The sequence below is a fragment of the Salminus brasiliensis genome, chromosome 21, assembly GCF_030463535.1.
Source record: "Salminus brasiliensis chromosome 21, fSalBra1.hap2, whole genome shotgun sequence".
Lineage (NCBI taxonomy): Eukaryota > Metazoa > Chordata > Actinopteri > Characiformes > Bryconidae > Salminus > Salminus brasiliensis.
In genome coordinates this window covers 3,406,952-3,431,380 of record NC_132898.1, presented here as the reverse complement: position 1 = coordinate 3,431,380, position 24,429 = coordinate 3,406,952, and the positions used below count along the sequence as shown (strand labels likewise).

Sequence of the window (24,429 nt, the reverse complement as noted above, 5' to 3'; positions counted from 1 at the left end):
ACCCTAGCGTGGCTGGTGGGGTTCAATAGGCCTAGTTAGATGTAGTGAGGGTGGAAATACCTTAATATCAATGCAGCTCTGTTAATATCCATGTTACTGAATATTAATACACACACACTTACTCATTTAGCTAAAGACCATTAAACATTCTTAATAGCCTATATGACCCAATCAGCTCCTCTCAGTTCAACCTACAACTTAGGCCTACTTGAACACCCCCCCACCCCTCGCGCCTTCAGCCACGACACACTAACTACAGTGTCCCCCCAGTGTCCACTTTAAAAAAAAAAAAAAAAAAGTATGGTCACCCTAGCATTTGGATCACATGGATTAAAGATGATGATCAGCACCCATTGAGGACACTAGGTGTGTCCAAACTTTTGCCTAGTACTGTATATCTTACTGTAGTACTGAATCTCACACAGTGGAATGTGCTAGAATTTGCAATATGGAGTCCTCAGAGCTCTCTATTCAACATCCTTGTCTGGAAATGTGTGGCAAAGGCGTCCTGATGATCATTAATCATCGTCATAATTTTTTTGGTGTATCCATATGATGTAATTATAGGATAACCATAAAGTTCTCATTTTCCCACCCCCTCTCCTCCCTCCCTGCAGATGAACAGGAGACGTCAGGCTCCATCATCTACACGGTGGAGCTGAAGCGCTATGGCGGCCCCCTGGGCATCACCATCTCAGGCACGGAGGAGCCCTTTGACCCCATCATCATCTCAGGCCTTACCAAGCGAGGTCTGGCTGAAAGGTGAGCGCTGCAGGTCAGACCACTCGACTCCAGACCCCTGGGGACATGTCATGCGGCCCCTCACCTCACATCGTGTGGCCTCACCGATTCTTTTTTCTTTTTTTTTTTAATCAAAGACCGAATGACCTGTGACCCCAGCTAAAGCCAGATGGAGGTGGACAGAGCTGTTGGCATTAGCTTCACTGCAAAGAGCAAAAGTGATTTTTCAAAGATTTTACCAACTGATTTATGGTCAAATCAGTTCAGTCTGGTGTTACCAGAGCAGATTCCCAGATTGTAAACCAGTCGTGGCCCAGTTCTGGCCCACATATTCAACTTTCATCCCAGATGGCAGTTGATTCTGGCCCAAATACAGCCCACTTAGACACGTGCAGGTCAGTTGTGGCAATGATAACCAAGTGTAACCATGAGGACCACATGAAGCTGACCATGTGAAATGCTTCCACAGTGTTTCTATTTTGGCCCAAAACCCACCCAGCTGTAACCAACTGTGGCTGTGTTTTGGCTCCCAGACTTAGGCAAAGCCATCGCTGACATTCCACGGCAGAGTGTGGGTCGGACGAAAGTGCCACATTTGGCCAGATCTGGGATCCAGCCTACTTACCACTGTGGAATGACAGTGATGACTCCGGCCCGATGACTCCCACACAGTTGGGATTTATTTGGACCTGTTTTGACCCGTAATGCTGTACAATCATTTCTGTTGTGAACCAAAACTGGCCCGATTGTAGCCATCACCAGTTTCTATGCCATGACCACCCTTAAATGTTGCTAGATCTGGACCATTGTTGGCTAAACTCCTGGCTAAGCTGCTGTAGATTGAATGGGTGTGAATAAGTAAATACATCATTTTTTGGTAATTTTAAAAGTAGGTTGTTTTTGCAGGTCGGCTTCCATGTAATGTTCTTATCGACTGATCTTATATATGTTGCATCCAGCTGGTTTATTTTAAGAAAGCAAGGAAAACTCGGTTTTGCACAATATGGACCCAATAACCCATTAAAGCCCCATTAAAGCAGCATTATGTAGCTTTTTCCTGAAATAAGAGGAATAGCACCACTATCACTGCTACTTTGGGTTTAGCTTGCTGGTTACTGTACTATGTAACTTTGGTGAAACTGTGTAACGCTGAAGCATATTTGTGTAAATTCATGTGATATTACTCTACTGCCTTAGTCCACTGACTGTAGGGGGAGCCCAGGAGGAAGAAATGCCAAAACTCACATAATGCTGCTTTAAACCCTGTATGCAGGCCTCATAACTCATCAGTTTCACAAACCCTAGAACAGAGCCTTGTGGGACTCCACAAAATGTGCTAAGCTAAACAGTTCATAAATCATCAGTTCTAAATCATTCATAATGGATCACAATTAAGACTTGGATAATATGTGGAGTTATGGACCAAGCCTGAACTCCTCCTCTTCCTCAGCCCTATATATACTGTCCACCCACCTCCACCTCCATACCTTCCTCCCTTCTTCTCCATGATTTCATTGTGTTGGGGGAGGGGGGGGGGGTTCGGCTTCACACACCTACCACAAAGCTGTCCCAAATTCCAGCCCCCATATCTTCTGAGTTCGCCCCTCCTCGTCCATCCTCCCAAGGCGTGAACCACACCAGCAAAACCTATGTTTACATTGACACCCTGTTTAAGTTCATTGGGGCTTTGGGGGCTTCTGAATGGTGGAGGAATCAGGTGGATCTGATAAGAGAACCATTTGGAAGTACAGCATTTCAATAAATCAATAAATAAATATCATTGTCCATTGTCTTTAGAAAATCTAGCATTTTGGGGATTATTCTACATCACCTTCATGTTGATTCCAAACTTTTGGGCTCTGATCTGTCATGCTTTACTTTGCTGCATTGTCAGCCAAGAGTGTACACAGTTTATTGTCCTGCTAAAGTCACCCAGTCACGCTAAAAATAACTGTTGTAAAGGCAAACTGGAGGTCGGTGCTCCGCCGGTCGTCCGCTGAGTTCAGTCCGAGTGCCACGCCTCCTGCTTCTACCACAACATGCCTGCAATTGCCCGAAGTCACTCAGGTGCATATATTCCCAGGGCAAGTTTTATATGGCCTCTATAAGCTCTTATTGCCTCTATAAAGTCATTCGGATGTGCCACACAAGGCCATTTGCATCTGATATGAGGGGTCAGTGAACTCAGCAAGCCTCAGGTTTAGACAGCGAAGACGTTAAGGAGGATTAGACTGGAGTGGAGTGGAGTGGAGTTACACACATGGAAGATTAGAGTTTCACCAAATTGTATCAGCTTCTCTAAACTGCTTCATGGCCTTCTGTCCTTCTGAGGGAAATGTGTACTTTTTTTGATTGACCTCTTCTGCTGTGTTTGCACTACATAGGTCTGGTAACTCTTTACCAGAATGATAGATGCTCACCAACATTCAACTAACCTTCACCTAAACCTGTATTAAATGAGCCTCTGCCTTAATTTTACCCTCGATACAATCCTAAATCCTAACCCTAAACTAAACCTTAAACCTTACCCTAAACGTAGCCCTAAAAGATTAAGATGAGGGTTAGGAATTTAGGGTCGATTCAAGGGTTAGGGTTAAGGATAGAGTTATGGTTAGAGTTAGTGTAGAGTTATGGTTAGGGTTAGGATTTTGGGTTGATTTAAGGGTTAGGGTTAAGTTTAGAATTAGTGTAGAGTCATAGGGTTATGATCTAGGGTTGATTTAAAGGTTAGAGTTAATGTTAGAGTTAAGGTTAGGGTTAGGTTAGAGTTAGTGTTAGAGTTAAGGTTAGGGTTAGGTTAGAGTTAGTGTTAGTGTTAAGGTTAGAGTTAAGGTTAGAGTTAAGGTTAGGGTTAGGTTAGAGTTAGTGTTAGAGTTAAGGTTAGGGTTAGGTTAGAGTTAGTGTTAGAGTTAAGGTTAGGGTTAGGTTAGAGTTAATGTTAGGGTTAAGGTTAGGGTTAAGGTTAAGGTTAGGGTTAGGTTAGAGTTAGTGTTAGAGTTAAGGTTAGGGTTAGGTTAGAGTTAGTGTTAGTGTTAAGGTTAGAGTTAAGGTTAGAGTTAAGGTTAGGGTTAGTGTTAGTGTTAAGGTTAGAATTATGGTTAGAGTTAGTGTGAGTGTTAGGTTAGAGTTAGTGTTAGAGTTAAGGTTAGGGTTAGGTTAGAGTTAGGTTACAGTTAAGGTTAGGGTTAGGTTAGAGTTAGGTTAGGGTTAGGTTAGAGTTAGTGTTAGTGTTAAGGTTAGAATTAAGGTTAGGGCTAAGGTTAGAGTTAGTGTTAGTGTTAGGTTAGAGTTAGTGTGAGTGTTAGGTTAGAGTTAATGTTAGAGTTAAGGTTAGGGTTAGGTTAGAGTTAGGTTAGAGTTAAGGTTAGGGCTAAGGTTAGAGTTAGTGTTAGGTTAGAGTTAGTGTTAGTGTTAAGGTTAGAATTAAGGTTAGAGTTAGTGTTAGTGTTAAGGTTAGCATTAAGGTTAGAGTTAGTGTTAGGGTTAGGTTAGAGTTAATGTTAGAGTTAAGGTTAGGGTTAGGTTAGAGTTAGGGTTAGTGTTAGGGTTAGGGTTAATGTTAGAGTTAGTGTTAGAGTTAAGGTTAGGGTTAAGGTTAGGGTTAAGGTTAGAGTTAAGGTTAGGGTTAGGTTAGAGTTAGTGTTAGAGTTAAGGTTAGGGTTAAGGTTAGAGTTAAGGTTAGGGTTAAAGTTAGAGTTAAGGTTAGGGTTAGAGTTAGAGTTAGTGTTAGAGTTAAGGTTAGGGTTAAGGTTAGAGTTAAGGTTAGGGTTAGAGTTAGAGTTAGTGTTAGAGTTAAGGTTAGGGTTAAGGTTAGAGTTAAGGTTAGGGTTAGAGTTAGAGTTAGTGTTAGAGTTAAGGTTAGGGTTAGAGTTAGAGTTAGTGTTAGAGTTAAGGTTAGGGTTAAGGTTAGAGTTAAGGTTAGGGTTAGAGTTAGAGTTAGTGTTAGAGTTAGGGTTAGGGTTAAGGTTAGAGTTAAGGTTAGGGTTAGAGTTAGTGTTAATGTTAGGGTGCAGGGCTACAGTCAATAGGCAGTCGTTTACAGTTTACAGTCGCTGTTCAGAGTTCAGTTGAATTTAATAGAGATTCAGGTGAAGGTTGGCTGAATGTCAGGTGAGCATCAACGAGGCATCTATAATAGACCATCCAAGTAAAGTGATACCAGTGGTTCCTTTGTCCCGGTACAGCTTAGTCTGTGCATTTGAGGATAACAGACAAAGGCATGTTGTTTTTCATGACTTCTTCCTAACTAAATAAAGAGCTTCAGTAAAGGTCATCTTCAGCTTGGGTTCAATTGAGTTTTTAGGTTTGGTAAGCAGATCATCTCCTGCACCTCGTGAACTGCAGTGTTCCACACACACTTGCTTACTTTCCAACTTTGCAAAAGCTCACCCAGACACTAGCCCTACGTCCGCAGACCAGTAAAATAAGAATAGTATTTGTATTATTTCTGTTTTATAACTGTTTCAATGTAGATGTTTAAAGATGTTTCTTCAGTTGTGAGTTTAGTTAGATTACCTCCATCTCTCAGTGTTGATCACAAGAAGATCAAATGTCCAGATGTTGGGAATGTGCTCTAAAAGACTGTAATGTGCTTGCTTAGGTCATTTTGATCAATGAATCAGATGTAAAAAAAACTTTTTTTGGTTTACAGAACTGGAGCTATTCATGTTGGGGATCGAATCTTAGCCATCAACAACGTCAGCCTGAAAGGCAAACCTCTGAGTGAAGCCATCCACTTACTGCAAATGGCAGGCGAGACGGTCACCTTGAAAATCAAGAAGCAGCTGGACAGTAAGTTGTGCAGGTTTTTATTGTGTGGTAATAAACACACTGGAGGATGGTAAACACGACCATACCACCCTAGTTATTGTTGTTGTGATAAATGAGGACCTCACAGTACGCTTTTCTGAGGAGAAGGTTTCCTCATATTGTCGCTGTCCAATGAAAAGGTAAGAGTTCAGGTTAGAGTTAGTGTTAGGGTACAGGGTTAGAGTTAGTGTTAGAGTCAGGTTAGAGTTAGGGTTAGAGTTAGTGTTAGAGTTTGTGTTAGAGTTCAGGTTAGAGTTAGTGTTAGAGTTAAGGTTAGAGTTAGTGTTAGAGTTCAGGTTAGGTTAGAGTTAGTGTTAGAGTTAAGGTTAGAGTTAGTGTTAGAGTTATTGTTAGAGTTTGTGTTAGAGTTAAGGTTAGAGTTAGTGTTAGAGTTAAGGTTAGAGTTAGTGTTAGAGTTATTGTTAGAGTTTGTGTTAGAGTTAAGGTTAGAGTTAGTGTTAGAGTTAAGGTTAGAGTTAGTGTTAGAGTTATTGTTAGAGTTTGTGTTAGAGTTAAGGTTAGAGTTAGTGTTAGAGTTAAGGTTAGAGTTAGTGTTAGAGTTAAGGTTAGTGTTAGAGTTAGTGTTAGAGTTAGGGTAGAGTTAAGGTTAGGTTAGAGTTTTTAGGGTAGAGTTATGGTTAGGTTAGAGTTTTTGGGGTAGAGTTAGTGTTAGGTTAGAGTTTTTGGGGTAAAGTTAAGGTTAGAGTTAAGGTTAGAGTTAGGGTAGGGTTAAGGTTAGGTTAGAGTTAGTGTTAAGTGTTCAGTTTTCCATGCTGGAGGCCATTTAGGACTAACCATATTCCTACTGAGTTTAGTAATCGTGGAAGTGACTTCAGAAGTGTACAGGGTCGAGCGTAGGGCTGGGCGATATGCGATATACATGTAAAACATCAGTGGCGACAAAATTCTTATAAACTACTGTTCAGATCCTCTCCTGTACTGAATACAGTGATTTATACTCAACAGCTGCTGCTCTTCATCTAATGAACCCAGTCTAATTACACTGTTAGTAATGAAACCTGCAGCTGATCAGTGTTTATTAAGCACTAACAGTCTCTTTCATAAGCTTAGAAAAGCTTATTGTTATCACAATGACAAAATCTATCATGATACAATGAAATATCGTCATATTAAATCACAGTAACTCTGGTATGCTGTGCTGAGCGTTTAACAGCTGACGTAAAGGTTAATTGCACAGTGGTCAGAACATCACGCAGCTTTAAGCTTGAAAAGTACGATTTCACATGTGTGTCAACCTCTAAAGAGAAGTAGAGTGGATTACAAAACCACTTCTGTTTGTGTTGCTTCATGCTAGTCTGCGTTTTTGGTAAATGTTATGGACAAACACTAAACCATATGATTCACGGAACTCATGGCTCGCTTGCAAATCAGTATATCTGTGAGTGTAAACATAACAAAGCTCAGATCAGGACAAGGAGAAGTTGCCAAATCTCCAAATCCTACATTCTGTCTCTCCAAACGTTTGTAGGCACCTGCTAATCCAAGGCTTCTTCTGAAATCACTGGTAGGGAGATTGGCCCCCATTTGCTGCAGTAACAGCCTTTGCTTCTCTGACAAAGAGTTTACACTAGTGCTCAAAAACATTGGTGGGGTCTCGTACTGATGTTCTGACAATTAGTCCTGGAGCTCCATCCGTCCCTCCAGAGCTCCATGCTGGCGATTAAGCGGTGTCTGCAATTACTGCACCCTAAACGAGCCGAATTCACTCAATAGTCCTTAATGTAATGAACCTGTTGCTAATTCTCTCCAGTGTCAGATGAGAAGAAGAAAAACAGCGATCTGGACAATGACCTGAGTGACAATGAAGACTCTGAGATGACGGACTCGCAGAAGACCAATAAGCTGTCTGAGATTTACTCCACCACCATTCCCAGCGTGGACTCAGCCATGGAGTCGTGGGATGGGTCCGGGATAGACGCTGGTTACGGCAGCCAAGGTGAGCAAGTTCTGCGCCAGTACGTTGTTAAGCTGCCCGTTGCCGCAGTCCACTCAAACACACAGCCTCTTGTAAATCAATAAATCCTTGACGCCTAGGTTTTTTACAGGGATGCATGGAAGAGCAGCTGTGGCAGTGGCGTCATAACCCCCTCCCCCTTGCTCTCGGCCGTCCTCGGTTTTAGGCGCAAGTCTCCAACCGAGCCGGTCCAGCTCTGGGTTTTTTTCTCTATTGCTGGAAAACGGCAGAAACAGCAAAGCTTTTGGACTCTTCTGGGCCATGTCCGCCTGCCTGCAAGTGTCTGTGAGAGATCCCTGCTCGCCCGTCCTCCACTGCGCTGCTCTTGAGTAAACAGAGCAGGCTGCTGAAGGACCATGTGTGTGGATTATAGCTGTTTTACCGAGCTGGATTACTCGCTGATAGTTGATGACATGTCAATGGCACTGCAGTGGTTAGACAGGGTACGTCCTGCTGTTTGCTATGATGTGTGGATTACATATCCACACATGTCCGTATGGTACTCTGATCGTGAGTTATGAAGCGGGTTCAGTGAATGGATCGGCCCTGTGGATCGGCCTAATTATCCAAACCCAGAGCCTGGGGATTTTGTTAGTATTGCGACCGATATCCATTTTCATTCATATTCTAGTATCGGATCTGTGCATCCCCAATTTATTATTCAGTTATTAATCCTGATGCAGAAACTATGGTGAATTATCTGGTTTAGCATTTGTTGTGGCGTCCCACAGGGTTCTGTTCTAGGGCCTATGAAAGTGGCGTTACTTAGGGATGCTGTTCAGAGAGTGACAGTGTGGGCTTACATACAGGGTCTTAGGGGTTAATGCTGTGTTTATGGGATTTATATGTGGATTTTGGTGCATTTGCTTTAGTCTAAATAAAAGATAACATCAGTAAAACAAACTCTATATAACCCATAAACCCATGGTTGTACATGCACTGTCTGTAACAGTGCTCCCTTGTGGCTTTTTACATACATATCAGTGCTGACATCACAACCAGGGTCCAAAAAGTGTGGCCTTAGGCTCTCTTTCTAAGCCAGCACTGTACCGTACTGTCACAAATATTGACATGTGATATTGTTGTTTTCCCGTCACCCTGGCGATAACACTGGCGATAAAATATATTGTATATCTCATTCAGAGTCATCAGCACACGCCTTTAACACACCTCTATCCCTCATAGGAGCGTACATCCACCAGGCGGCGGGCATCGCCTTACATCCCCACGAGTGGCGCAGTGCCAAGCAGCGGAACAGCACACCCCCTCCTGCTCGCCGCAAGAACTACCCCTTCAGCGACGGAGGCTTCAGCGAGGATGACTGGGATAAGCCTGCTGGGTAAGGCTCAAATTAGTGGCTTGGCAACCCACTGCCCACGTGTAGCGTCCAGGAGGAAAACACACGGAACTGCGGCCTGTTTTTATCCACATAAAACCATTTCACTGAACAAATTCCCTTTCCTTTGGAAGTGTGTATGCTGTATATGATACACAGCATGTTGGACAAAAGTATTGGGACGCCTGCTCATTCATTGTTGCTTTTGACATCAAGGGTATTAAAGAGAATTTATCCAGCTTTTGTTGGAGTAACTGTCTCTACTGTCAATGGAAGACTAGATTTTGAAGGAGAATTGCTGTGAGGATTTGATTGCATTTGGTGACAAAGGGATTCAAGGGAGGTCAGGATGTTGGTTGATCACCACCCTACCTCATCATCCCCAACTCAAAAATCCCAAAATTACTGGCTGGAGCACCATCCATTATTCCGGAGAACACAGTTCCTGCACTGCCCCACAGCTCAATGCTGGAGGCCTTTACACGCCTGGCTTTAGACATGGAGCCAAAAGGTTCATATTTATCTGCTCAAGACAGTCCTATTCTAATGGCAAAACATCTGTGTCAGCAACGGGTGCAGCTTAAAGTTGCTGAATGCATTCATCAGAAAGGGGTGTCCACAAACATTTGGATTGTTTAGATTTAATGTCAGTTGAGCTGTTTGTACTTGTCTGATGGGAACATTGCGGAGGGAAAAGTGGAGCTGGGTGGAGCTGCCGTCTCGTGCAGGGTTCCAGATCTTTAAAAAAAGTCTTAAAATTAAGAGGAAAAAAATTCATCATAAAATAGTGGCCTGTTTTCCACCATTTCCGTCTTGCATCCTAAGATGATGCCTAAAATTAGACTGAAAAAAATCATTGTGTATGTAAAACTAAGTGGGAACAGTCTGCTAACCTAAAAACCCAGCTGGCCATGGACCTGTGGTCACTGTATGAATAACACAATGGCATATCTGAGTTTGCATGTGGTGTTGTGCAGTGGAAACGGTGTTGTTATCCTCAGGCGAGATCTTAAAAGGGTATTAAAAATGGGCAGATTTGGGGTTTTAAATGTGTAAGAAGCCTGTCCTGATGCAGAACCTCCCAACCCTGGTCCTTTCCTGCAGCTGTAGCACACATTCCAGCTTGTTGGTACTACAGGACTGGATTTGGGAACCACAGATTTAAAAGAAGAAGCAAAGCTTGGGTGGTCTTCGCTAAGTGAAGATTCTAAACCCATCCCCAGTGTTCACCAAATACCTCTGTCTGTCTATGCTTTAAGACAAGACACTGAAACTGCTGCAAGTAAGCGATTGGCAATCAAGGCATCAGGTCAGGGTTTATTCTTGGAAATGGAGTTACTAAGTTTTGGAGAAAGACCACACTGGAAACTCCTACTTCACTAATAACCAGCTCTGCACTTTTGTTCTCCATGTTGTTGCAACCTGCCCTCTCCCAGTTTTCCATGACTCCTACAATCCAGGTGCATCTGGTCTTCCAGCTCAGGTTCTTACTCCTTCTGTTGTTTTGCAGCTACTCCTCATAAATTCGAAAACCACAGTGATTAGCTGTCAACGGGGTCTGGACAGTGAGTGAAACCGAAATTGCTCTAAAGTTAAAGTCCAGAAGGTCAGCTTGGAAAACAATCAGCGATCGAGGTGTGATAGGAGTAAAGACTCTCAGCTTTAATTCAAAGAGTTTTAAGTTTAACAACAATATTTAAGGAATTACGGCCATTTAATACATCCATTTTTTCATGTACAAAAGTAATTGGACAAAAGCATGGACTGTTGAAAACATGGAGAGCAACAAGTCTCCAACAAGCAACCACAGGTCTAGCGCATCTGCCATCTCCAGTGTCTCCAAACTCCTGCAGTTAGTTGTTCTAATATTGGCCCATGTTTTATTTTCTAACCCCTTTTAAACCACTCTGCTCTATCATAAGAAGGCGGGGCTACACTTAGGAAAAGAAGTGATTGACAGCCTAAGCTGGACTTACTGGACAAACTAGGAATCCAGGGGGAAATCTGCTCTGCTTCTGCGCTGGAAGCTCAATGAAGACGGTCTGAGACTCAATTTGTTTGGGAAAAGGGGGCGGATCTACCAAAAGAGTAGGCAAGTCTGGCTCCGCCTCTGGACTCCACCATGGGCTCTAACATGTCGGACAGTTTTGGCTTCATTTCTACAGATGGAATGGGAATGGAAGCCCGACAGTTACTCCAGCAAAAGCAGGAGAAACTCTTTTTAATACCCTTGATTTCAGAAGAAACAATGAACATGCAGGTGTCCCAATACTTTTGTCCATATGGTGTATGTTATTCATTTTGTTCTTTTAACCCTTTTAAATTCCAACTATATCCTAGAACTGAATTATGGGATTGTTAGTGTGGGGATGATGGGACTAACATGCTCTGCATGGCTTTATTTTTATGTTATATAATTATGTATTTTGAATCAACTTGCATTTTTCAAATTGTGCAGAAATCGCATTAAAATCTGCTGATTTCTGTGCTCCTGATGAACGGTGTGTGTGTGTGTGCTCTGCAGTGTTTTCTCCAGGACATTTCCAGTTAAGTTTAACAACAATATTTTAGGAATTACGGCCATTTAATACATCCATTTTTTCATGTACAAAAGTAATTGGACAAAAGCATGGACTGTTGAAAACATGGAGAGCAACAAGTCTCCAACAAGCAACCACAGGTCTAGCGCATCTGCCATCTCCAGTGTCTCCAAACTCCTGCAGTTAGTTGTTCTAATATTGGCCCATGTTTTATTTTCTAACCCCTTTTAAACCACTCTGCTCTATCATAAGAAGGCGGGGCTACACTTAGGAAAAGAAGTGATTGACAGCCTAAGCTGGACTTACTGGACAAACTAGGAATCCAGGGGGAAATCTGCTCTGCTTCTGCGCTGGAAGCTCAATGAAGACGGTCTGAGACTCAATTTGTTTGGGAAAAGGGGGCGGATCTACCAAAAGAGTAGGCAAGTCTGGCTCCGCCTCTGGACTCCACCATGGGCTCTAACATGTCGGACAGTTTTGGCTTCATTTCTACAGATGGAATGGGAATGGAAGCCCGACAGTTACTCCAGCAAAAGCAGGAGAAACTCTTTTTAATACCCTTGATTTCAGAAGAAACAATGAACATGCAGGTGTCCCAATACTTTTGTCCATATGGTGTATGTTATTCATTTTGTTCTTTTAACCCTTTTAAATTCCAACTATATCCTAGAACTGAATTATGGGATTGTTAGTGTGGGGATGATGGGACTAACATGCTCTGCATGGCTTTATTTTTATGTTATATAATTATGTATTTTGAATCAACTTGCATTTTTCAAATTGTGCAGAAATCGCATTAAAATCTGCTGATTTCTGTGCTCCTGATGAACGGTGTGTGTGTGTGTGCTCTGCAGTGTTTTCTCCAGGACATTTCCAGTTCGCCAGTAGAGGCCAGAACGAGTGGAAAAGTACTGACTAAAGAGGAGGCTTGTTTTTTCACTTGTTTTGGCCTCTCGTGTTTAATGTAATAAGGACCTTCTTCCTCTCTTCTCTCTCTTCCTCCTTTTCTCTTCCCCTTTTTCCTCTCATTTTAGCTAATGCACCAATCCGTCGAGCAGCACTGCCCAAAGACATGAAGTTCTTCCAAATTTGATCCTCATTTAAGTGTCTTAAAAGGCACAGTCCCACGCATTGTCCTGCATAACACAGTTGCTTTTAAGCACTTCTGAGGCCTTAAGCCTCCGTGCCTCCATCCAGTCTGTCTTGCGGTCCTAAGGGTCGTGCCAGACATGGTGCCAGGGTCCCTGCTGGCAGTGCTGCTTTGACTATGCCAGGCCTTGACTGGTTCTGGTCCCTGTTTTTTAATGTGTTCTTTTTTTTTTTGTTTTTTGCCACAGATATGCTGGCCAGACTCACGCCGACAGCATCATGCTGGACCACGAGGACAGCTTCTGGTGCCAGGCCCTGGAAGACTTGGAGACGTGTGGGCAGTCAGAACTTCTCCGCGAGATTGAGGTAAACTGTGGAGAGATACACTCATCCTTCAAGAATTTCCAGTCTCTCTCTCTCTCTCTCTCTCTCTCTCTCTCTCACACACACACACACACACACACGCTCCTTGCGAAACTTCTGTGGCCCAATAACACAGAATGAAGATGTTGGACATTTTGCAGAAGAGCTGAAGGAAAACTGGCAGCGGATGGTGTGTACGTTTGTTTTGGAGATGGAGCATGAAATTTCTATTGGTGTCGGATTTGGTCAAATTCAGACATCATTTCTTAGATGTTTGTCAGGTTCAGGTTCAGATTTCATGTTCAGACTCCTCTTAACTCGTCTCTCGCTCATTGTCCTGCATTTATGATAACACTGGGTTTGTTTACCTGATCCAGAGAGAGTCCAGATCCATGAGTATCAACACATTGTGGCTGATAACTGAAATTCTGAAAATCCTAGCATGTTTAAGGTGGTAGTAACTTCAAGCTCCTGCAGATGGTGCTGCACAAGGATGATGGGATGGTACTGCAGTGAGTATCTCGTTGTGAAAAATGGGTCTCAAAGCAGATACAGTTAATAATTGGCCAAAAGCAGTGTCTGCATTTGGGCGTGGTCAAAGACCAAAGTGTTGAGGAAGTAGGTGAATCTGCAGGTGTCTGGATCCATACGGTCATACAGGTCTACCAGCAGTGGCAGGAATCCCAGCCTGCAGGAGATTGTCGTCATTCCTCTTGCAAGCCGAATCCCAAGCATCCTTTCAGAAATTGGTGCTGAAAGACCTGCACTGACTTCTAGAAGCATTTCTCGCCTGGAAGTGAAGCGATTTTAATTCCCAAGGCCATGAAACTCGCCAGCAGTCCCTGTCCTTCAGTTTCATCTTTCAGACCCAATTCTAAAGAGGATTTCCTGTTTTTCTAAATTTGACCATAAAACTTCATCATATTTTTACACAAGTTCTGGAAATAGATAAGGAGAACCAAGTCAAGCAAATTAGACAAAAATATCCATATTGCAGATCTGTGGGTGGCACAAGCCTGGGAACTAGCTGGTGGGTTTCCTCCCATTAAACTGCTTGCTTCAGATCTGATGAAGTTTTAGGTCTACATATGCAAAAATGTTGAGACATCAAACATGTGCTACATACAGATTCCACAGACCTGCACAATATAATACTAATATATAAAATATAATACAAATATACAAATAATATGCAAATATAATAAATATTGTGAGGTTAAATATGAAGGAAGCAAAACACCCCTAAGAACAGCTTGTATGTATGATTTTTCTCCTATGAAAGACTCCTGTGTTCTGGCTGAGCTGTAGTCCGGATAAACCACACGGTCAGGAGCTCCACAACAGTGGGAAGATCTAAAACAGTGAAGTGGATTAAAGCAGGTCTGACTGGTTCTTCTCATCACCTCAGAAGACCTCAGATCCTCAGTTCAGGAAGAAGCATAGTTTATTATTTCAGTAGCGAGGAAGACCCCTTTTATACCTGGTCACTTCATCTGTCTTGAGCATTAGGATGATATCTGGATCAGGCCGAGCCACAGAAACCAGATTCAAATCCCATCTCTCAGCCCACTTCAGGTGGTGCTCTGAGCCGCATTTGAGGCTAATTATATCAGTATAAACCCTTTGTATTTGTGTATTCTGTCCCACACGGTCATCGGATTTCAGTCTGACTATCTAGTGTAAATGTATGGGGCATTAAAAAGCCTGATCAGGATATAATCACCATCACTGACCTTTGATACAGCACAGGCAGCAAGGCATTGAGGCAGCTGCCTTCCGTTTTGGATACAGCTGTGATTTTGTAAGAATTGGTCCTTTGGGAACATGCATTTCTGGACAAGCTGAGAGCTACAGAACCAGCTCAGTCCTCATGCTTCTGCCACTCTCAGTGCTGGTTCTGTAGCTCTCAGCTTTCAAAAATGACTCAGGTTATGCAGCGTTACACGTAACGTTCTGGTGAGTGTTGTTCTTCCTTCACCAAAGTCACATACTGAAGCATTCCGAGCCCAAAGGAGCATCACAGGGATTCTGAAGCTGTTATTTTAAGATATAAAAATGCCACACAATGTTGTTTTAAGCCAACGGTAACTGGCCACACCTCCCACCTACGCCAGCCTTCTGCAGTCTTATCAGCAATGGTGATGAAAAGGCTGGGGTGGCTGCAGGTTTTCATTCTAACCAGGCAGGCAATCGCAGACCTGACTCCACTTGTCTCGGCATTCCGACTCCACTTGTCTCAGCAACCGTTGAGCATATGACCTCCTGCCTTGTTGGAATGAAAACCTGCAGCTTTGCTGATATGACTGGACACCTCAGCCCAGCCCCACCCAGCCCAGCACCGCCCTGCCCAGCCCAGCCTGTAGTTCGCTGTGGACTGACATGCTGCAGGAATGTGTTTCAAATAAGTGGGTTATTTTTACCCTGGTTTTGACACCTGGTCACTTTGTCACTTCAAGACTTCCAGCGGGATCAGTTCTGCAATTGTCTGCTGGTTTGGAAGTGATGAGGGGAGGGAGAGCCATCTACCCACCTGGAGAGGGGTTAATCGTGCTCTCTCAGACTCCGGCCACTGACAGCAAAGCTGCATGGCTCGGGATTCGAACTCACAGCCCCGGGCCCATAGTGGTAGTGCATTAGATTGCAACTCAGAGCCACTCAGAGCCGACTGGTGTTTTTTTTTTTTTCTTTTGACATGATTTCATGATTAGTGGACCAATAGAAACGCTCCAAAATGATCTAGAATAAAATTGAACTTTCATGGAAAGTTACGGAGATACTGGTAAAAGTGGCCTTTTTGGAAACAGGAGGTTTCTGAGTGACAGCAATGATCTATTTAGAAATCTATGCCCAATATATGGCTATTTATGGAATTTCCATATAAGCCTTGTCATCAAATTAATCTGCAAATCACTGATCTGTAGAAAAATCTTGCTCCAGGAAGCCGACTGTGGCCTTCTTGCTTTCGCTTTGGCTCAGAGCTGCAGAACCTGATTGATTCTCCCAATCTGAATTAGGCTAGGAGTTACAGGTCTGTTACACCTAGTTTAATTTACCACTGCTCCACATTTTCACAGATTTATTGAGCTTATCTTTAGCTTTTCACCCCAAGTGCGACGCCCCGTCACTTTGTTTACAATCCACCGAAGAATTAATGGGAAAGCACTTTAGCTCAGTTCAGTTTTTGCCAATTCAGAAACTTCCAAGTCCATAGGTTTCTTCTTTCTGCTGGAACAGAAGGGTCAGAAATACCTCAGCTGATCTGAGATCAGCCCTCCTTTTCTGGGGAGGCAAAGGAACTCCTGATCACCAGCAGAGATGAAAATAGAGATGAAAATGCAGCGTGACGGATTGCACCACCAGCTTTTATTCGATCATGTCTTATTAATAACATCACAGTGTTTGCTTTGGTCAGAGCTTTGGCAGGAAATAAAGCACACTTCACAAGAAAAACACATGGCCGGGCCAAAGAATCCCTCATGTCGGCTCGTATTTACACAACACAGCTGGCTCGTCTGCGTTGGTCGTTACTGTAGGTGGGATGTTGTTCAGATATCAGGTTTATGGTTTCCCATGGCCATATGCAGCTGAAGGAGCTTCAGGCAGTTTTTGCAGTAGATGTTCATAGCTGGCAACAGCCAGCCTTGGCCTGATGCCTGATAAGCTGGCTCTATAAACGATGTTTGTCTTCACCAGGCAGATGCTGTAGGTGCCTTATACGGGTTTAGCTTTGCCCTGATGTAATAATAAAGATCAGGCTTTGTGCTTACAGTGAGAACTGTGTTTTGGTTCCCCTCGTGCCACCAAAACAACCATGACCTGTCGAGGCACAAGACTCAGCAAGACCTCTGAAAGCGTCCTGTGGTATCTGGCACCAGGATTTCTCCTGTAAGTTGTGAAGTAGGGCCTCCATGAGCATCAGTGTGACTTGTGTGCCCATGACCATTTCGCCGGTTAACCAGTTGTCCGTTCTTGGAGCACTTTTGGTTGGTACCGACCGTTGCATACCAGACCACAAGACCTTCCTGATGCTTTGGAGATATCTGACCCAGACATCTAACCATCATAATTCGGCTCTTGGCAGGGATGTCTCCTTAGATTCTTATGTTTTTCCATTTTTCCTGCTTCTGACACCTTCATCACCTTCTAAGACGAGCATTGTTGGAACCACATAATCGGTGATGTTAATTTTAATGTGGTTTTAATGTTAAGGCCGATATAACGGATGATATCTTGCACCACAGCATCATTATTTAATGAGCTGTTTGACTTTTGTGAATTTTCACAGGCCACATGAACCCTGTTAGTGCCGTTTCCGCCATTGGCATAGTAACAACCTAGACGACGGACGGGCTGAGTTAAGGAGTTAAGTCCCAACAACTAGAACCTCAGTAGTTTGTCGTCTGCTTGTTGTGCTCCAAACTCTTGCCGCCATGCTCAGTCAAGACGTCACGCCTGTGCATCAGCTTTAAGGGCGTGACACGTTTGTAGACTTCCCAGTTGAATATCTGGTAGCCTTCCAGGAAGCGGAGCAGAATGGTGCTTCTCAGAAGCTAATGAATGCCATCTTCATAGCTTCCAATTAACTCTGCTTTATTGGGTCGGATTAGATAATTGCTAAATAACTGGTTGGCAGCCAATCAGAGCTGCATACAGAGGTCCCTATTGAAAGGTACTGACCTGATTTAGCAGTAATCAGTGCTTATAATCAGAGTGGTGCTTGGCTTCTCTCCCTCAGGCCTCCATAATGACCGGCAGTGCTCTGAGTTTGGGAGTGGAGGGCGGCAAAGCCCACAACGAGACGCTCTCCCAGCCCAACGTCAGCCCTCTCAGGAAGAGCCCGCACCTGCACAACGAGGCCAAGAACAAGAGCACACTGCGCATGTCTGAGAAGACCTGGGAATCCCGGCGCATCAAGGAGGAGATGCAGGAGATCCTGTCCCCTACACCGCTGGAGCTGCACAAGGTCAATACCACATCACCACGTAACCTTCACAAAGTGGTTCCACTATGCAGGGTCCACAAGTTAGAATCCTGAGCCATGTCGCTGTGCCATCAGCTGGAGGTTGGGGTCTTGGCCATGCTCTCTCCGGGTGGGTAGATGGCACTCACAGCACAGGTGTCTGTTAGCTGGTGCGGTGGAGCTGGGGACCCGATGCTTTCCTCTGAGAGTGTCGGCTGCCCGGTGATGCCTCATCAGCAACAAACTCATCAGTAAACTCCCTGACTCATCATTCCAGAGAACACAGTTCTTCCACTGCTCCACAGCTCAATGCTGGGGGGCTTTTTACCCCTCTAGCCCACGCCTGGCATTAGGCAGCATGGTGCCAATAGGTTCATGATGTTAATCTGCTCCTACAGAGAGTCCTATTCTATTGGCAGTACTTCTTCTCTATTTGCACATCTGTGTCAGCAATGGGTGCAGCTTAAAGTAACGAAATGCATTTATTTACAAAAGGGGTGTCCACAAACATTTGGATATGTGGTGTATATCCCTCTAGTTAGCATGCAAACTGCGAACCTCAGACACCAAACATGTCCAGGCTTAAACCTAACCTTGGCTTCCTCAGGTGACCGTGATTAAAGACCCAGAGCGAGACGACTTTGGCTTCAGCGTGTCGGATGGCTTCTTGGAGAAAGGCGTCTATGTGAACATGATCCGACCTGAGGGTCCAGCAGACCGCGCAGGACTCAAACCCTACGACAGGATCCTACAGGTACCAGCTCTACTGCCCCCACACATTCCTTCTTCTCCATGCTTGGTCTTCCTGCTCGGCCTATATAGATGAAAGCCTGTTCATGGACCTTTACACGTCTGACATTTTTGAGGATTCTTGAGCTGCATATGGGATTGGTAAAGTCAGGGTAAACCATATACTTGCTCAATATATTAGCAGATCTACCACAACCCAAACCAAAAGCCCAAGTAAATAAGACTCTGTCGGGTCACTGAGGACTCCGGCGAGTCCAATAACACTTTCTCCTGTAGTTGTAAGAGGCTTTATTGATTGCAGCTGGTTTCAGTACATTTGTTCTCACAAGGCCGTAAAGGAGGAAATTCAACCCAGAGCTGCTTTAGATTAAGCCATAACGACGTTTAATAAAGTCCAACTATTGAAGTTAGCGAAAGCGCTATAAATACTCACAGTAAAATCAGATCCAACACGTAGACGTCCCGCCAAAACCAAGATATTTGTGGCTGATTTTTTTTCCCCTGTGCGGTTTTATAGCCTTTGCAAAAGAGACCACAGGCCGGCGCTGGCAACTGTAGCTTATTATTAATGCCAGACTGACTTAACTTCCAGGAGCCTCTGAGTTTGACTGTTTACTTCATTGATTTCTTCACTTCTTTATTTATTTTTTAACTATTCGTTTGAGCTATTCTATCTAGCACCATGTCACAAACTGCAAGTAGTTTTTAGCCCAATAACAAGTGTACACAGTTTCCCCCATTCCCCTAAAGAGACCTGCTTGGTGTCTGAAGTCAGCTTCTATGGGTTTGCACTAGAGCTACTAGGCTAATATACAGTAGCTGGCAATGCCAGTAGTTGGCATTGTGTAACCTGCATGCATTGTGTAAGATTAGCAAGCTGCATGGGGCACAGCAGCAACAGCCAAGCCAAGCCAAAAGCCAAGAGACTTCTGCTTGTAGCTGGTTTCACATGGTCCAAGGTGGTCTATGATGAGTGGTCAGGGTGGTTGAAAAGATGGTCATCCAGGAAAAACCATAGCCTGGTAAGAACAAGCTGTTCATACTGGTGGACTAGCCTGGGCAGGTTCAACATTCTGATAGACCAGCTAGTCCATCAAACACGGATGAAAACACACCCTATGCTGGATGTTGGAAGATGATGATGATGACGACGATGATAATCACCAGCCTACCTCATCATCCCCAACTCTCCTACTCATCCCAAAAGTATTAAGTGGAGCCCCATCCATCGTTCCACCAACACAGTTCTCCCACTGCTCCACAGCTCAGTGTTGCTGGGGGGCTTCATATCCCCACGCCTGGCATTAGGCAGCGTGGTGCCAATAGGTTTATGTTTGCTCAAAATAGTCCTATTGTATTGGCAGTACCTCTCAACAGTTTTCTGTTTCAGCAATGGGTGCTTAACTTAAAGTAGCTGAATGCATTCATTAGAAAGGGTGTCCACAAACATTTGGACATATAGTGGGCATGCTGTATAAGTGAGGCTTTAGCCTCACAGCTTGTAGCAGTGTAGAACCATAGTAACCATAGTAACCAAGTTATGAAGGTGATCAAAGTCTTTTCCTTGTCTCGTTTCCAGGTCAACCACGTCCGGACGCGAGACTTCGACTGCTGCTTGGCCGTGCCTCTAATCACAGAAGCTGGTGATAAACTGGAGCTGGTTATCAGCAGGAACCCCTTAGCTCAGCCCAATGCTGGTCAGCCAGGTATGGGTCAGCCCCTGGACTGCCATACACTCTCTACCCCTCTAGCTCATAGCCGCGAACACATGACCAGCACCATGGACCTGTGACAGCATACCATCCTGGGACTTAGAGCCTGATGAGACAACCGTTATGAGCGCAAGGCCGCCGGGCAGGGCGCTGCTACACACGCCATTCTTCACGAGGCGCAACATCAGTGGACCTTGTGGGCCGCGGTCATTCTCGGGCCCCCTCTTCAGTAAAGCATAAGCAATGATTTGAGCCAGTGTTTTCAGAGAACCGAGCAGACTGAGGACCACTGGACAACAATCCAGACAAGAAGTGCGAACAAGGAACTCGACCCATTCTAGCACTTGTGGAGTCTACTGGTTTCTACTCAAAACAAACACCTGCTTCCTGTCCAGAAGCAGAAAAAAGAGGAGGGAGGATCTCGTCCTCTCCTTCGGTGTGAATAGTGTTAACAGTGTTGGCCTTTTGATGAAGATCCATCCCTTTCAGAAAAGAGAACATGGCTATCTGTGATGTTTTCATTAAACAGTGTATTTTTCCACTCTCGGCTTAATGGCTGAGTCACCAGAAGAAGGAAGAGATGTTGTGGTTGGGCAAGACTGAGAATTTGTTGGGCGAGGCCCAACCCAACCACCCCTGAAATCAGCCCTGGCAGGCACACTCCCTGCATCCCTCTCCACCACCCTCAACTCTCTTACTCCACCCCCCACCCCCCCTCTCTCTCTGTCGCTCTTTCAGTGTTTATCAGTCTCTTTTATTTTTTCTCAGTCTCTCGTACTCTGTCTTTCTCTCTCCCTTTCTCTAGCTCAGTCTCTCTCTCCCTTTCTCTAGCTCAGTCTCTCTCACTCTTTCTCTAGCTCAGTCTCTCTCACTCTTTCTCTAGCTCAGTCTCTCTCTCCCTTTCTCTAGCTCAGTCTCCTTCTCTTGCTTAGTCTCTCTCACCCTTTCTTTAGCTCAGTCTGTCTCTCTCTAGCTTAACCTCTCTCATCCTTCCTTTAGCTCAGTCTCTCTCGCCCTTTCTCTAGCACAGTCTCTCTCGCCCTTCCTCTAGCTCAGTCTCTCTCGCCCTTCCTCTAGCTCAGTCTCTCTCGCCCTTTCTTTAGCACAGTCTCTCTCACTCTTTCTCTAGCTCAGTCTCTCTCTCACTAGCTTAACCTCTCTCACCCTTTCTCTAGCTCAGTCTCCTTCTCTCTAGCTTAACCTCTCTCGCCCTTTCACTAGCTCAGTCTCCCTCTCTCTAGCTTAACCTCTCTCGCCCTTTCTCTAGCTCAGTCTCCCTCTCTCTAGCTTAACCTCTCTCGCCCTTTCTCTAGCTCAGTCTCCCTCTCTCTAGCTTAACCTCTCTCGCCCTTTCTCTAGCTCAGTCTCCCTCTCTCTAGCTTAACCTCCCTCGCCCTTTCTCTAGCTCAGTCTCTCTCTCTCTAGCTCAGTCTCCATCTCTCTAGCTCAGTCTCCATCTCTCTCTCTCTCCGGCTTAACCCCTCGCGCCCTTTCTCTAGCTCAGTCTCCCACTCCATTTCTTTAATTCAGCCCATCTCTCTCTCTCTCTCTCTCTCTCTCTCTCTTCTAACTCTCTCTTTTTCTCACACTGGACTAAAGGGTGAAGGAGAACAATGCACAGGGAGAGTTCCTGCTGCTTTCCAGCGATCAGCCTGAAGCTAAAAGTAACAAAGGTGCTGTTTGATTCCTCATCAAAGACTTCAGAAGTGTTTCATGTTGTCACGTGACGCGAGGCGGTGGAACCTCGATTCCTCGGTTCGGCGGCGGCGGCGCGAGAGCTTTGTTTTGTTTCGCGCAGGGAGACTCTCCTGCGTTTCTCTCAGCTCCGGCCTCACGCACTTCCTCACGTGGCCCTGTGGAACGACGAGCTGCAAGAAGCAGAAACAAACACCAGTCCTCTTTTGTTCTGTGGGTTTGTTCTTGGTTTGCATGCGACACTTTCATTTCTGATCACCTCGACCATGCGGTCAGACACACTGCGGCCAGAAGAGAGGAGCGGTGAAGCTCTGAGGACTCCGCCCAGCCCCACCATAGCTTCTCCCCAGCGCTGCTGTCCTGCACCTACCCCATTCACCACGCATGTTCAGACCTCAAGGGTACATTTCTTCCCCTCACAATGGGCTTTGTGGCCATGCCGTCGTTTGGCCGCTGGAGCTTGCCAAATATTGGAGATGTTTCCGTTGGGTTTATTTTCGTCCCACCTCCCTGAAAGCCCTCATGCTCCCACTATACGGTCGACTCACGTTTTGCCCTTCCGCAGGCCCGGCTCTCGACAAGGTCAAGCCACCTGACGTGGGGTGTTAGCAGTTTGTGAGGAGAATCAGGGGCATTAGAGCAGAGAGCACCAAACTGGGTAGCGTAAGGGTGCTCCTCAGGGCCTGGGCTGCACCAGTTATGAGGGAAAATTTGGGCTTTAATTTGTCCTGAGTTTAGATCTAGTCTGTATGACGAGCCATTTTAGCCTAAAATACAACCAGTGTTACAGTGAGCCGTAACCCAATTTTTACTCAGTTGTAGATTGGCCCATTACCCAACCCACTCGTTAGTACTGTCCCGACATGCCTCCTACAAGACATGGCCAACTAACCACCACCTCTTTTCATCCTACCACTGAACTAGTTTCTCTAGCTCAGTCTCTCTCACCCTGAACTAGTTACTAGGCCCAGATTTCATGCAGAATAATAATAATAATTCTCGTTTAAGGCCAAAATTTGCTTTCCGGAGACAGGCCCATGCTCCTGGCCCAACACTCGGAAACGGGTGAATAAAACTTCCTCAAAAATCAGAGAAATATGAGCTACACAGTCCTTCCGCCATCACTGCGTTCAACTTCTTTTTAAGCCTCCATATTGTTTAATGTCTGATTCGCTGCAGGCTCCCGCAACCTCCCCCAAAAGACCAGACGGAAGCATCTCACTGACAGCGTCTCAGAGTCCTCGCCGGTATTACGTCAGCTCATGGAGCTTGTGCAGACGACATATGAAAAGACCAAGGCCAGCTGGATGCCAGGCGTGAGTCTCACCACCGGCATAAAGACCCGAACGCGAGCCGAAATCCGTCTACGTCATTGTTTTTCAGAAAGAACGACACTCCCCGTTCGCTCGTGCTGTCAGGCCTGATGTGGTCTGAACATTCCTGACCACACTTCAAAATAATAAGGTCCTCCCAGACCTTGAATCTGGTCTCATCCATGCCAGAACACTTTCGCTCCGTAATTATCTGTGGATTAGGTGGAATTATTTCCTCAGCCTGCAGTCTTGACCCCTGTGTTGGAAAGCACAAGCGTGATCTATTTGTAATAAAGCAGAAAGCTCTCATTGTTCCCGGAGACTTCGGCGAATTCGCGCCGGAACAATCGCCGGCTCTGTTCGGAACCGTCACGTTGGGAGTCTTCCCAAAAGCTTACTCCCTTTCTCTTTTCTCATTCCCTTTTTTTTCTTCTCTCTGGCTGTTCTGGACAAGATTTCATCAACATGTTGTCGGGGACCCAGCGTCAGCCTGGTCTTCGCGTATTGCTAAGGCCGAGACTTTGGACTTTCGTTTTTACCTTTCCCCTTTTTCTCTCTCTGCTCATAACCATGACACTGTTCCATGTGAGTATAAGAAAAACTAAAAAGGTCACCGTTTTATACACGCAATATTCTAGAAGCTCTTGGTGGGCTTGGAGAATTTTACAAAAGCTTTATAAAGCTCTAATTGTCTTCATCCCTATGCATTTTGGATTCTGGGTTAAATGTATGCATTGATATCGTGTATTTTTCAAGTGTGGAATATTAAAAAAGGTCTATTCTCTGTATAGTATTTTTATATGACCCTCTAGCCCCACTGTTCCCCCCTCCCGGAGTGCATTGGAAGCACAGCACTGAAATGGAGACTGGAAACATGGGGTTTGTTCTGGTTCGGATGGATATCGATGCTGATCTAGCTTGTTGAGACGGGACTGTGCCGGTGAGTCCCTTTTATAAAGGACAACAAATGAATAAAGGAGAAATAATTCACTAGAAACGAGTGTCGGTTTTATCTGTGGTTATAGCAGTTAACACTACACGGATATACACTGCGGGTCGGCTTCTCAACCCAGTCCTGGACCAATCTGTCCTTTCAATGGGGGAATCTTCATCCAGCATGCTGAGTAGTCCAGGACTAGGCTTGAT

At 44.8% G+C, this 24,429-nt stretch overlaps 1 protein-coding gene across 6 annotated transcripts in view; it reads left to right on the top strand.

Annotated features, from left to right (window-relative positions):
• The window catches only part of grip2b (glutamate receptor interacting protein 2b), a 214,287-nt gene extending 190,218 nt beyond the window's left edge, over nucleotides 1–24,069 (top strand). For all 6 annotated transcript variants that reach the window (XM_072665622.1, XM_072665620.1, XM_072665619.1 and 3 more), the window contains 8 exons: nucleotides 618–762; nucleotides 5,393–5,532; nucleotides 7,322–7,507; nucleotides 8,711–8,864; nucleotides 12,739–12,856; nucleotides 17,589–17,816; nucleotides 18,421–18,567; nucleotides 20,143–24,069. In XM_072665622.1, the coding sequence (XP_072521723.1) occupies nucleotides 618–762; nucleotides 5,393–5,532; nucleotides 7,322–7,507; nucleotides 8,711–8,864; nucleotides 12,739–12,856; nucleotides 17,589–17,816; nucleotides 18,421–18,567; nucleotides 20,143–20,355 (1,331 nt within the window). In that variant the 3' untranslated portion in view covers nucleotides 20,356–24,069. The remainder of the gene's footprint in view (nucleotides 1–617; nucleotides 763–5,392; nucleotides 5,533–7,321; nucleotides 7,508–8,710; nucleotides 8,865–12,738; nucleotides 12,857–17,588; nucleotides 17,817–18,420; nucleotides 18,568–20,142) is intronic.
• The last annotated feature ends 360 nt before the right edge of the window (nucleotides 24,070–24,429 follow it).